Here is a 14,839-nt window from a genome sequence, read left to right on the forward strand (position 1 = left end):
AGTAATTCATGACCAAAATGATTTATTTCCAAAATGATTCGATTCAAGGTGATTTATTTTAAAAATTATTCATTTTCAAATTATTGATATCCAAAATTATTCTTTTCAAAATGATTCGATTCAAGGTGATTTATTTCCAAAATGATTCTTTTAAAAATGATTCATTTCCAAAGTAATTCATGACCAAAGTGATTTATTTCCAAAATGATTCCTTTCAAAAATGATTTATTTTCCAAATGATTCATTTCAAAGTAATTCATTTCCAAAACGATTCAATTCAAAATGATTCATTTCAAAGTTATTTATTTTCAAAATAACTTATATCCAAAATGATTCATTTCAAAAATGATTCATATAACAGTAATTCACTTCCAAAAATGATTCATTTCAATATGACTCATGTCCAAAGTGATTCCTTTCCAAGATGATTCCTTTAAAAACAGAACAGACGGTACAGCTTCATTTTGTTTCCTAAATCTAAATGAATCAAACATCCTGAATCTAGTTCTTCTAACAACACGACTGATGTTACAGATTTACAACATCTGGAAGAATAATGGAAGTGATTTATTATATTATTATTATTATTATATTATTATTATTATATTAATGCATAATCAGTGTTTTCTCTCCAGTAACTGGAGCGATTACGGCGTGTATTGCTAACATGCTACTGTACAAGACAGAGTTTTGTCCATCGGTCTCAGTCTGTAGTGGATCTACTGGACTTACAGTGTATCACAAAAGTGAGTACACCCCTCACATTTCTGCAGATATTTAAGTATATCTTTTCATGGGACAACACTGACAAAATTACACTTTGACACAATGAAAAGTAGTCTGTGTGCAGCTTATATAACAGTGTAAATTTATTCTTCCCTCAAAATAACTCAATATACAGCCATTAATGTCTAAACCACCGGCAACAAAAGTGAGTACACCCCTAAGAGACTACACCCCTAAATGTCCAAATTGAGCACTGCTTGTCATTTTCCCTCCAAAATGTCATGTGATTTGTTAGTGTTACTAGGTCTCAGGTGTGCATAGGGAGCAGGTGTGTTCAATTTATTAGTACAGCTCTCACACTCTCTCATACTGGTCACTGAAAGTTCCAACATGGCACCTCATGGCAAAGAACTCTCTGAGGATCTTAAAAGACGAATTGTTGCGCTACATGAAGATGGCCAAGGCTACAAGAAGATTGCCAACACCCTGAAACTGAGCTGCAGCACAGTGGCCAAGATCATCCAGCGTTTTAAAAGAGCAGGGTCCACTCAGAACAGACCTCGCGTTGGTCGTCCAAAGAAGCTGAGTGCACGTGCTCAGCGTCACATCCAACTGCTGTCTTTGAAAGATAGGCGCAGGAGTGCTGTCAGCATTGCTGCAGAGATTGAAAAGGTGTGGGGTCAGCCTGTCAGTGCTCAGACCATACGCCGCACACTACATCAAATTGGTCTGCATGGCTGTCACCCCAGAAGGAAGCCTCTTCTGAAGTCTCTACACAAGAAAGCCCGCAAACAGTTTGCTGAAGACATGTCAACAAAGGACATGGATTACTGGAACCATGTCCTATGGTCTGATGAGACCAAGATTAATTTGTTTGGTTCAGATGGTCTCAAGCATGTGTGGCGGCAATCAGGTGAGGAGTACAAAGATAAGTGTGTCATGCCTACAGTCAAGCATGGTGGTGGGAATGCCATGGTCTGGGGCTGCATGAGTGCAGCAGGTGTTGGGGAGTTACATTTCATTGAGGGACACATGAACTCCAATATGTACTGTGAAATACTGAAGCAGAGCATGATCCCCTCCCTCCGGAAACTGGGTCGCAGGGCAGTGTTCCAGCATGATAATGACCCCAAACACACCTCTAAGACGACCACTGCTTTATTGAAGAGGCTGAGGGTAAAGGTGATGGACTGGCCAAGCATGTCTCCAGACCTAAACCCAATAGAACATCTTTGGGGCATCCTCAAGCGGAAGGTGGAGGAGCGCAAAGTCTCGAATATCCGCCAGCTCCGTGATGTCGTCATGGAGGAGTGGAAAAGCATTCCAGTGGCAACCTGTGAAGCTCTGGTAAACTCCATGCCCAGGAGAGTTAAGGCAGTTCTGGGAAATAATGGTGGCCACACAAAATATTGACACTTCAGGAACTTTCACTATGGGGTGTACTCACTTTTGTTGCCGGTGGTTTAGACATTAATGGCTGTATATTGAGTTATTTTGAGGGAAGAATAAATTTACACTGTTATATAAGCTGCACACAGACTACTTTTCATTGTGTCAAAGTGTCATTTTGTCAGTGTTGTCCCATGTAAAGATATACTTAAATATCTGCAGAAATGTGAGGGGTGTACTCACTTTTGTGATACACTGTACATCATGGAAAGACGACGGTTCATTCCAGCGGGGCGTGATAATTAGTATGTAGTTTGGGATTTGGCATGTAGCCCTGCAGCAGCGCCCCAAAGGTAAGATCTGGAACTACCTCAACAGGCCAGTAGTGGCGGACTATACCTGGCAGTACATACGGTAATGGAATTGTGGGCCAGTGGTAGCTCAGTGGTTTAGGTACTGGACTAGTAATCAGAAGGTCACTGGTTCAAGTCCCACCACTGCCAGGTTGTTGGACCCCTGAGCAAGGCCCTTAACCCTCTATTGCTTAGACAATGTACTTTATAACCTTTCAGCCTCGTCTGTGATTAGTAGACGTCTTGTAGTGTGAACCAGAGGGTTGCTGGTTCAAGTCCCACTATTGCCAAATTGCCACTTAACCCTCAATCGTTCCAACTGTGTTCAGTCATCAAAGCGTCTACCAAGGGCAGTTGAGCTTAGAGGTTAAGGTACTGGACTAGTAATCGAAAGGTCATTGGTTCAAGCCCCACCCTGTCTTGTCTGTAATTAATAGACGTCTTGTAGTGATTGGAAGAGTCGTTTAGTGTCTACCATGCTGCTCTCCAAGAGTTACCTCTGGGAGACCAAAAAAAAAGTGGCCACGTGGTTAAAAACTGTCCCGACTTTGGCGATCGACCCTGTAGTGCCTCTAAATTCAGTCTTCGAGTATTCCGTCTCCTTCGTGGTGTACAGCGTGTAGTGTCGTGATTGTCGGCCGTCTGCGGGTCCGTCAGTGCCGTATCCGGTGCAGGTAGCGGTCCGGATCTTTCCTCGGGGCCCCCGGCGGGTCTTCCTCCTCCTTGGCCTTGAGGGGATCCGACCCCCCGCAGGCTCCCGAGGAGGCGTCGTCGTCTGAGGAGGCCGCGTCCGTGGACGTCCGCTCGTTCGTCCTGGGTTGGGGGGGGCAGACAGGTCAGAAATCAGGGAATCGAGCGTCTCTGTAGGGTCTGTCACATGACCTGTCACATGACCGAACGATCAAACGTCTCTCACCTGCTGTGCCCGAACGGCCGGACTCCCCTTCCCGACTCGGCTCGCATCCCGCTCCGGGTCCGCGCCCGCACCCTCAGCCCCACCAGCGCCTGCGCCAACTCTTCCTCGTCCTCTGCGTCCCCGCCGCCGCCGTCCTCGCCCTCGCCCTCGCCGCCCCTCCTGCTCCCCCACACCTGCCTGGCCCTCTGCTCGGCGTCCGGCTCCCCCGCCGAGTGGAAGAGCCGCCTCAGCTGCCGCAGGTTCACGCCCTGGAAGATGTTGGCCGAGCCGGATTTGCGCGTGCGCCGCTCGGGGGCGCCGGACCGGCAGAACGCGGGCTGGGACGGGCCGGGGAGGACCGCAGCGGCTCCGGCCTCGTCCATCTGCGCCTCTGAGGGGGTGGAAACAAACCGAAAGCAAACTGTGTGATCGATGGAATCCGGGAATGCCATGCCAATCCACCTACTGCAGAGTCTTAAACACTCCGGCCACCACATGACCTCGGTAACCATGGAATTTACATTCATGGCATCAAACAGATGCTTTTCATTCTGACTGAATACATTCCAAACGATGCAGGGTTAAATAGTCTCAGGGGCCCGATGGTGGGGTTGGAACCAGCAACCTTCTGATCACTAGATCAGCACCTTACTACTAAACTGTCACTGTTCTGTTCACATAAACTGAAATAAATCATAAAAAACTAATAAATGACAAACGAGTGTGTGCATTTTGTGACGTCACTCGGCGTGGCGTGATTGCACGGCGTGTAGTGACGTCACGATGACGCACTCTGCACACTGCGGCAACCGCTACACACACATTAACTGCATTAAAAACACATAAATAAAATACATTCATTTTATGGATTTATTTGTATTTATGGATTTATTTATTATATTTAAAATGAATTCGAAGTAAATATGGAGTGTATGCTAAGCTTACTATATTAAATGGTCAGAAAAAAAATTTAAATAGTTACAAAAATTATAATACACGTTTAATAGTTGAATTTATTGCGAAATATTGTAATTCAAATGAAAATATGTATTTTTATTTTGTAAATTATGCATTTAAATCCGAAAACGAGATAAAAACATGTGACGTTGCATAGAATATAGTTAAACGAATGGTTTTGCAACGCACACTTTGCTTTCTGCTTAATGTAAATGCAATGCAATTATAAAAATGAACTTTATATTTATATTTAATAATCTAGTCCTTATATTATAGCATAATATAATAATAATGAGCATTATTATTATCCAGCAATGCAGTAAACACATCCCCACTCACCTCCAATCCCACTGATCACTGATTTACCCTCGCAAATCCATCAAAACTCTCCAGATCTGTTGCATAAAACACACATTTCATCTAATGACCGAATAAACATCAGATTATCAGCACATTTTGCACTATTTCAGTTTCTGTGTCATGGATCAGCCACATAGACTGGCTCTTTCATTAATGCACAGTTTCCTCTGTGTCTGTGCTGCGTTGACCAATCAGATCTTAGATTTCATCCTAAGTCCCGCCCATGTTATCATTCTGATCAATCACAGCGCGGAGTTTAGGTAGCGTCATGCTAGACCTGAGTGTGTCCCGAATGCCTCCGTGATTCCTACCCCGTACACACTTTATACCTTTCTAGGGCAACCCTGTGTCGCATAGTGTGCGCGATTTTAAACCCAACTTGAATAAAATAACGATAATAATAATAATAATCTGAATGTGAATATGATTCTTATTATTTTAACAGGATTAATAGTTTCTAAGTAGTGCACTACATAGTGTGTAGAGTGTGATTCAGGACGCGGCCGCTGTACCCAAATAAGTGTCAGTCCTCACTGACGTCAATGGCGCTGCGTGTTCGCCAGTCTGTCAGGGTGAAAATATCAGGAATAGATCCGCAGTTCTGTTGGGACCTTTGGGGTCTCTGTGTCCTAAATCACATCAAATTAATGCCCCAAATTCATCAGCAATAGCTCTGTAATTAAGTCTATATTAAAAAACAAACAAACACGTGGTGTATTTATAGGTCACACCTAGAATAGTGTAAATTCGGTCAGGTCTTTCAAAGCAGAAAACACGTAATTAGATTCATCTGTCTGTCTGTCTTTATGTTTTTCTGTCTGTCTGTCTGTCTGTCTGTCTGTCTGTATGTTTTTCTGTCTGTCTGTCTGTCTTATCTATTCATCCATCCATCCAAATCCATCCAATCTATCTATCTATCTATCTATCTATCTATCTATCTATCTATCTGTCTGTCTGTCTGTCTGTCTGTCTATCTGTCTGTCTTATCTATCCATCCATTCATCCATCCAATCTATCTATCTATCTATCTATCTATCTATCTGTCTGTCTGTCTGTCTGTCTGTCTGTCTGTCTGTCTGTCTGTCTGTCTGTTTTTCTGTCTGTCTGTATGTATGTTTTTCTGTCTGTCTGTCTGTCTGTCTGTCTGTCTTATCTATCCATCCATTCATCCATCCAATCTATCTATCTATCTATCTATCTATCTATCTATCTATCTGTCTGTCTGTCTGTCTGTCTGTCTGTCTGTCTGTCTGTCTGTCTGTCTGTCTGTCTGTCTGTGTTTTTCTGTCTGTCTGTCTTATCTATCCATCCATCCAAATCCATCCAATCTGTCTGTCTGTCTGTCTGTCTGTCTGTCTGTCCGTCCGTCCGTCCATCCATCCATCCATCATCTATCTGTCTGTCTGTCTGTCTGTCTGTCTGTCTGTCTATCTATCTCATCTGCAGTCCATTATGAAACATTATAAGCAGGACAGTCCAAGCCACAGTTGGCATTTGCTTACCACAGCTGGTCGATTATGTACACTCCCTACCTGCAACCATTGGTCAGTGTGCTACTTAATCAGTCCTCAGTGTGTGGGAATGAACTGCTGCACCTCATCTATCAGACAATGGTTGAATTTATTCTGAAAACAGCTGAAAATTGCATATTTCTGCTACGTTTTAAAATGAAAAAACGTAGACGATTTAAAAGCCGGTTTTTAACTCTTGTAAACAAAGTAAACTTGACACGATCGGTGCTCGATTATCGTTTTCTCATCCGTTTCTCAGTGATCAGCTAGACGTCCTGCCTAGCGCGGAAGAACTTTGGTCTCTAAAATGAATCGTTGTTGACTGTAAATATAAAGTTTATTTATTTTATTTTAATCTTTTTTCCGCAGAAGTTGGATGGCTTGGATTGTAAACAGCGCAAATTCTGAACAGTGAGACGTGAAAAGCAAGAGAAGGTAAAACCCTGAGCTCTGTAATGGCTAACTTATAGTTGCTAAGCTAACGTTAGCATGAGGCTAATAACAAAACAAAATAAACACGACAAATGTAATTAATGAATTAATTTATTACTTTATCGATTTATAAATGCATCTGTGTTCAGTATAACTTTTAAAACATCACAATTTCATCTGACAGCCTGTTAAAGGAGCTGAAATCACAAAATTGCTTTAAATAGAATTAAAATGATTATTATTATTATTTAATCTTTTACACTGTGCGGTTATACAGTTAATAATGAACACAGATATTCTGTTATTTATGTCTCTGTCTGTGGGAATTTAATTAAAAGTTTAAAAATGATTGTTGTTTAGACAGACAGGGGGAGTTTGGGCCTCCAGTAGCTTAAACAAAATTTTAAAAAAAATAGAAAAAACCCCCAAAATATAAAATTAAATTTAAACAGATATAAACAATCAGCTTATATACAGAATATATAATACAACACAGTGTGATTTACAGGGCAGAAATGTGCAAGTTGTGCAGCTGACAGGATGTTATAACATTATTATTATATATAATTATTAATACCAATAATGTCAATTATGTAAATATATAAGTATAATATATAAGTAATATATATAATATATAATGTGAATATATAAGTATAATATGCAAGTAATATGTCTAATAAACAATGTTTATATAAGTATAATGTATATAATATACAATGTAATATATATATATATATATATATATAATATATAACGTAAATATATAAGTATAATGTATATAATATACAATGTAAATATATAAGTATAATATATAAGTAATATATCATGTAAATGTATAAGCATTATATATAATATATTGTAAATGTATAATATATATAATGTAAATATTTAAGTATGATATATAAGTGATATATAATGTAAATATATAAGTGTAACATAAGTATACTATACAAGTAATATATATATATATATATATATATATATATATATATATATATATATATATATATATATATGTATAAGCATAATATATATAATATAATGTAAATATTTAAGTATAATATAAGTAATATATAATGTTAATATATAAGTATAATATATAAGTAATATTTAATATACAATGTAAATGTATAAGCTTTATATGTATAATATAATGTAAATATATAAGTATAATATATAATGTACAATGTAAATATATAAGTATACTATATAAATTATATATGTAATGTTAATGTATAAGCATAATATGATGTAAATATATATAATATAATGTAAATATATAAATTTAATACATAAGTAATATTTATAATATACAGTGTATCACAAAAGTGAGTACACCCCTCACATTTCTGCAGATATTTAAGTATATCTTTTCATGGGACAACACTGACAAAATGACACACTGACGCAATGAAAAGTAGTCTGTGTGCAGCTTATATAACAGTGTAAATTTATTCTTCCCTTAAAATAACTCAATATACAGCCATTAATGTCTAAACCACCGGCAACAAAAGTGAGTACACCCCTAAGAGACTACACCCCTAAATGTCCAAATTGAGCACTGCTTGTCATTTTCCCTCCAAAATGTCATGTGATTTGTTAGTGTTACTAGGTCTCAGGTGTGCATAGGGAGCAGGTGTGTTCAATTTAGTAGTACAGCTCTCACACTCTCTCATACTGGTCACTGAAAGTTCCAACATGGCACCTCATGGCAAAGAACTCTCTGAGGATCTTAAAAGACGAATTGTTGCGCTACATGAAGATGGCCAAGGCTACAAGAAGATTGCCAACACCCTGAAACTGAGCTGCAGCACAGTGGCCAAGATCATCCAGCGTTTTAAAAGAGCAGGGTCCACTCAGAACAGACCTCGCGTTGGTCGTCCAAAGAAGCTGAGTGCACGTGCTCAGCGTCACATCCAACTGCTGTCTTTGAAAGATAGGCGCAGGAGTGCTGTCAGCATTGCTGCAGAGATTGAAAAGGTGGGGGGTCAGCCTGTCAGTGCTCAGACCATACGCCGCACACTACATCAAATTGGTCTGCATGGCTGTCACCCCAGAAGGAAGCCTCTTCTGAAGTCTCTACACAAGAAAGCCCGCAAACAGTTTGCTAAAGACATGTCAACAAAGGACATGGATTACTGGAACCATGTCCTATGGTCTGATGAGACCAAGATTAATTTGTTTGGTTCAGATGGTCTCAAGCATGTGTGGCGGCAATCAGGTGAGGAGTACAAAGATAAGTGTGTCATGCCTACAGTCAAGCATGGTGGTGGGAATGCCATGGTCTGGGGCTGCATGAGTGCAGCAGGTGTTGGGGAGTTACATTTCATTGAGGGACACATGAACTCCAATATGTACTGTGAAATACTGAGCAGAGCATGATCCCCTCCCTCCGGAAACTGGGTCGCAGGGCAGTGTTCCAGCATGATAATGACCTCAAACACACCTCTAAGACGACCACTGCTTTATTGAAGAGGCTGAGGGTAAAGGTGATGGACTGGCCAAGCATGTCTCCAGACCTAAACCCAATAGAACATCTTTGGGGCATCCTCAAGCGGAAGGTGGAGGAGCGCAAAGTCTCGAATATGAATATGCTCCGTGATGTCGTCATGGAGGAGTGGAAAAGCATTCCAGTGGCAACCTGTGAAGCTCTGGTAAACTCCATGACCAGGAGAGTTAAGGCAGTTCTGGGAAATAATGGTGGCCACACAAAATATTGACACTTCAGAAACTTTCACTAAGGGGTGTACTCACTTTTGTTGCCGGTGGTTTAGACATTAATGGCTGTATATTGAGTTATTTTGAGGGAAGAATAAATTTACACTGTTATATAAGCTGCACACAGACTACTTTTCATTGTGTCAAAGTGTCATTTTGTCAGTGTTGTCCCATGAAAAGATATACTTAAATATCTGCAGAAATGTGAGGGGTGTACTCACTTTTGTGATACACTGTATAATGTAAATATATGAGTAATATATAAGTAATGTTTATAATATATAATGTGAATATAATATAATGTATATATAATGTAAATATATAAGTATAATATGTAAGTAATATATCAAATATATAATGTAAATAAATACGTATATGTGAGTAATGTATATGATATATAGTGTAAATATTTAAGTGTAATATATAAGTATATATGATATATAGTGTAAATATTTAAGTGTAATATATAAGTATATATGATATATAGTGTAAATATTTAAGTGTAATATATAAGTATATATGATATATAAAGTAAATATATAAGTAATATATAATGTAATATATAATGTAAATATATAAGTGTAATATACAAGTATAATATATAAGTAATATATCAAATATATAATGTAAATAAATAAGTATAATTTGTGAGTAATGTATATGATATATAGTGTAAATATTTAAGTGTAATATATAAGTATATATGATATATAAAGTAAATATATAAGTGTAATATATAAGTAATATATAATGTAATATATAATGTAAATATATAAGTATAATTTGTGAGTAATGTATATGATATATAGTGTAAATATTTAAGTGTAATATATAAGTATATATGATATATAAAGTAAATATATAAGTGTAATATATAAGTAATATTTAATGTAATATATAATGTAAATATATAAGCACGGTGGGTCGCCTCACAGCGAGAAGGTCCTGGGTTCAGTTGCCATGTGGAGCGGACCAGGTTCTTTTCGGTGTGAGTTTGGCATGTTCTCTCCACGCTGTAGCGTTAGGTTTGGGTGCAGAAGGTAGATTTGTTAAAGTTTCGTCCTGTACATCTGCAGCAGCTGGATGAAATGATGCCCTCCGGGAGTCAGGAGTCCTCGCAGGGGGCCGGGGACCGAGCCGAGCCGAGCCAGACGTCCAGTAAAGACACGTCGTCCCTGGGCAGCAGCTCGGACCTCAGCGCCAACCGGGCACTGACCGTGGACCTGTTCAACATGGTGGTCTGCTACAAGAGGATGGGCATCTTCCTGGAGCCGCTGACGGACGCGGCCGAGGTTCTGCGCTACCTGCTCGGGTGAGAGAGGAGAATTATTCATGATGCTGAAGAGACTCATGAGGTGTGTGCCAAACCTGGCGCTGAGCTGTGTGTGTGTGTGTGTGTGTGTGTGTGTGTGTGTGTGTGTGTGTGTGTGTGTGTGTGTGTGTGTGTGTGTAGGTGGAAGATGCCACTCTGTTCTCTCTTCTGCTGCATCTTTCTGAACGTCCTCTTCATCACCCTGAGTGAAGGTAAGATCAACTCCTTGAGTAGGACTAGAAGTCTAAAAGAGGGCACCAATTCTGGGACTGATGGGTACAGAGGGAAAGCCCTAATTACTGGGACTGATGGGTACAGAGGGAAAGCCCTAATTACTGGGACTGATGGGTACAGAGGGAAAGCCCTAATTACTGGGACTGATGGGTACAGAGGGAAAACCGTAATTACTGGGACTGATGGGTACAGAGGGAAAGCCCTAATTACTGGGACTGATGGGTACAGAGGGAAACCCTAATTACTGGGACTGATGGGTACAGAGGGAAAGCCCTAATTACTGGGACTGATGGGTACAGAGGGAAAACCCTAATTACTGGGACTGATGGGTACAGAGGGAAAGCCCTAATTACTGGGACTGATGGGTACAGAGGGAAAACCCTAATTACTGGGACTGATGGGTACAGAGGGAAAACCCTAATTACTGGGACTGATGGGTACAGAGGGAAAACCCTAATTACTGGGACTGATGGGTACAGAGGGAAAACCCTAATTACTGGGACTGATGGGTACAGAGGGAAAACCCTAATTACTGGGACTGATGGGTACAGAGGGAAAACCCTAATTACTGGGACTGATGGGTACAGAGGGAAAACCCTAATTACTGGGACTGATGGGTACAGAGGGAAAACCCTAATTACTGGGACTGATGGGTACAGAGGGAAAGCCCTAATTACTGGGACTGATGGGTACAGAGGGAAAGCCCTAATTACTGGGACTGATGGGTACAGAGGGAAAACCCTAATTACTGGGACTGATGGGTACAGAGGGAAAACCCTAATTACTGGGACTGATGGGTACAGAGGGAAAACCCTAATTACTGGGACTGATGGGTACAGAGGGAAAGCCCTAATTACTGGGACTGATGGGTACAGAGGGAAAGCCCTAATTACTGGGACTGATGGGTACAGAGGGAAAGCCCTAATTACTGGGACTGATGGGTACAGAGGGAAAACCCTAATTACTGGGACTGATGGGTACAGAGGGAAAACCCTAATTACTGGGACTGATGGGTACAGAGGGAAAACCCTAATTACTGGGACTGATGGGTACAGAGGGAAAACCCTAATTACTGGGACTGATGGGTACAGAGGGAAAACCCTAATTACTGGGACTGATGGGTACAGAGGGAAAGCCCTAATTACTGGGACTGATGGGTACAGAGGGAAAACCCTAATTACTGGGACTGATGGGTACAGAGGGAAAGCCCTAATTACTGGGACTGATGGGTACAGAGGGAAAGCCCTAATTACTGGGACTGATGGGTACAGAGGGAAAACCCTAATTACTGGGACTGATGGGTACAGAGGGAAAACCCTAATTACTGGGACTGATGGGTACAGAGGGAAAACCCTAATTACTGGGACTGATGGGTACAGAGGGAAAACCCTAATTACTGGGACTGATGGGTACAGAGGGAAAACCCTAATTACTGGGACTGATGGGTACAGAGGGAAAACCCTAATTACTGGGACTGATGGGTACAGAGGGAAAGCCCTAATTACTGGGACTGATGGGTACAGAGGGAAAGCCCTAATTACTGGGACTGATGGGTACAGAGGGAAAGCCCTAATTACTGCGACTGATGGGTACAGAGGGAAAACCCTAATTACTGGGACTGATGGGTACAGAAGGAAAACCCTAATTACTGGGACTGATGGGTACAGAAGGAAAACCCTAATTACTGGGACTGATGGGTACAGAAGGAAAACCCTAATTACTGGGACTGATGGGTACAGAGGGGAAACCCTTCTATACTGGGAATGACTGGCTGGTCGTCTCTCCTTTTCAGCGGCTTGGTTCTGCCTCCTCCTGCTGGCCGTCTCCGCCCCGGCCGCGCTGGGCTACGTGGGCGAGCGGTGCCAGGCCGACTCCAGCGAGGCGGCGGTGCAGAAGAAGAAGCACCACGCCGTCCAGCGCCGGGAGCTAAACACCGTCCGCATGAGCCGGCAGGACGCGATGATGGAGGTCAAGGGTCTGTGAGTAGTGGTCGGCGCTTGTGAGCAGCTCCCTGGTGGGGGGGATGAGGGGCGGGGCCAAGACGGACTGGACGGTCCGGCTCTAATTAAGTGTGTGTGTGTGTGTGTGTGTGTGTGGCAGGTTGAAGCAACTGGACGAGCTGCTCTCTCAGGCGTGTGTGTACGCAGAGTCCGTGTATAAGATCCTATACTGGGAGAGTCACATGACCTCCGGCGTGTGAGTATCCCTCCTCACACGCTCGACGATATTACAGCGTGTCCATATATTTATCGGAACTACTTTCTCCGACGCAGGTTTTACGGCTTTCTGCTGGCGGTGGTGTGTCTGCTGTACACGGTCCCTGTGGGGTGGAGCCTCTCCGCCATCAACAGCTGCGTCTTCATCTGGAACAAGGATTTCTGCCGGGGTGTGTGAGCGCGCGCACACGCACACACACACACAGTATATACACACACACACACACACACACACAGTATACACACACACACAGTATATATACACACACACACAGTATATATACACACACACACAGTATATACACACACACAGTATATATATATATATACACACAGTATATATACACACACACACAGTATATATACACACACACACAGTATATACACACAAACAGTATATATATATACACACAGTATATATACACACACACACAGTATTTATACACACAGTATATATACACACACACACACGTATATACACACACAGTATATATACGCACACACACAGTATATATACACACACACAGTATATACACACACACAGTATATATATATACACACACAGTATATATATACACACACACACAGTATATATACACACACACACAGTATATACACACACACAGTATATACACACACAGTATATATACACACACACACAGTATATATACACACACACACAGTATATATATACACACAGTATATATACACACACACACAGTATATATACACACACACAGTATATATATATACACACACAGTATACACACACACACACACAGTATATATACACACACACACAGTATATACACACACACAGTATATACACACACACAGTATATATATATATACACCTAGTATATATACACACACACACACAGTATATATATACACACACACACACAGTATATACAGTGCCTTGCAAAAGTATTCAGCCCCCTTGAACTTTTCAACCTTTTGCCACATTTCAGGCTTCAAACATAACGATATGAAATTGTAATTTTTTGTGAAGAATCAACAACAAGTGGGACACAATCGTGAAGTGGAACGAAATTTATTGGATATTTTAAACTTTTTTTAGAAATAAAAAACTAAAAAGTGGGGCGTGCAATATTATTCAGCCCCTTTACTTTCAGTGCAGCAAACTCACTCCAGAAGTTCAGTGAGGATCTCTGAATGATCCAATGTTGACCTAAATGACTGATGGTGATAAATAGAATCCACCTGTGTGTAATCAAGTCTCCGTATAAATGCACCTGCTCTGTGACAGTCTCAGAGTTCTGTTTAAAGCGCAGAGAGCATCATGAAGACCAAGAAACACACCAGGCAGGTCCGAGATACTGTTGTGGAGAAGTTTAAAGCCGGATTTGGATACAAAAAGATTTCCCAAGCTTTAAACATCTCAAGGAGCACTGTGCAAGCGATCATATTGAAATGGAAGGAGTATCAGACCACTGCAAATCTACCAAGACCCGGCCGTCCCTCTAAACTTTCAGCTCAAACAAGGAGAAGACTGATCAGAGATGCAGCCAAGAGGCCCATGATCACTCTGAATGAACTGCAGAGAGCTACAGCTGAGGTGGGAGACTCTGTCCATAGGACACAATCAGTCGTACACTGCACAAATCTGGCCTTTATGGAAGAGTGGCAAGAAGAAAGCCATTTCTCAAAGATATCTATAAAAAGTCACCTGGGAGACACACCAAACATGTGGAAGAAGGTGCTCTGGTCAGATG

At 41.1% G+C, this 14,839-nt stretch overlaps 2 protein-coding genes across 4 annotated transcripts in view; one reads left to right on the plus strand and one right to left on the minus strand.

The window, feature by feature from the left end:
• Positions 1–2,367: 2,367 nt before the first annotated feature.
• avpi1 (arginine vasopressin induced 1) lies at positions 2,368–4,823 on the minus strand. Its single transcript, XM_063010572.1, has 3 exons — positions 4,660–4,823; positions 3,385–3,754; positions 2,368–3,281 (listed from the first exon to the last, which is right to left on the minus strand). The coding sequence occupies exons 2-3, from the start codon at positions 3,744–3,746 to the stop codon at positions 3,122–3,124; spliced, it is 522 nt and encodes a 173-aa protein (XP_062866642.1). The 5' UTR covers positions 3,747–3,754; positions 4,660–4,823; the 3' UTR covers positions 2,368–3,121.
• Positions 4,824–6,453: 1,630 nt separating this feature from the next.
• The window catches only part of zfyve27 (zinc finger, FYVE domain containing 27), a 40,311-nt gene continuing 31,925 nt past the window's right edge, over positions 6,454–14,839 (plus strand). For all 3 annotated transcript variants that reach the window (XM_063009310.1, XM_063009309.1, XM_063009311.1), the window contains exons 1-6: positions 6,454–6,626; positions 10,418–10,653; positions 10,795–10,865; positions 12,680–12,866; positions 12,988–13,083; positions 13,161–13,273. In XM_063009310.1, the coding sequence (XP_062865380.1) occupies positions 10,430–10,653; positions 10,795–10,865; positions 12,680–12,866; positions 12,988–13,083; positions 13,161–13,273 (691 nt within the window). In that variant the 5' untranslated portion in view covers positions 6,454–6,626; positions 10,418–10,429. The remainder of the gene's footprint in view (positions 6,627–10,417; positions 10,654–10,794; positions 10,866–12,679; positions 12,867–12,987; positions 13,084–13,160; positions 13,274–14,839) is intronic.

The sequence above is a fragment of the Trichomycterus rosablanca genome, chromosome 15 (genome assembly GCF_030014385.1).
Source record: "Trichomycterus rosablanca isolate fTriRos1 chromosome 15, fTriRos1.hap1, whole genome shotgun sequence".
NCBI classification, from domain to species: Eukaryota; Metazoa; Chordata; class Actinopteri; order Siluriformes; family Trichomycteridae; genus Trichomycterus; species Trichomycterus rosablanca.

Excerpts from the sequence above, each read along its gene's own strand:
- avpi1 (XM_063010572.1), bottom strand. The coding sequence starts at position 3,746 with ATGGACGAGGCCGGAGCCGCTGCGGTCCTCCCCGGCCCGTCCCAGCCC. Across the intron at positions 3,282-3,384 it reads CGGCCGTTCGGGCACAGCAG|GACGAACGAGCGGACGTCCA; the intron begins GTGAGAGACGTT and ends CCCCCAACCCAG.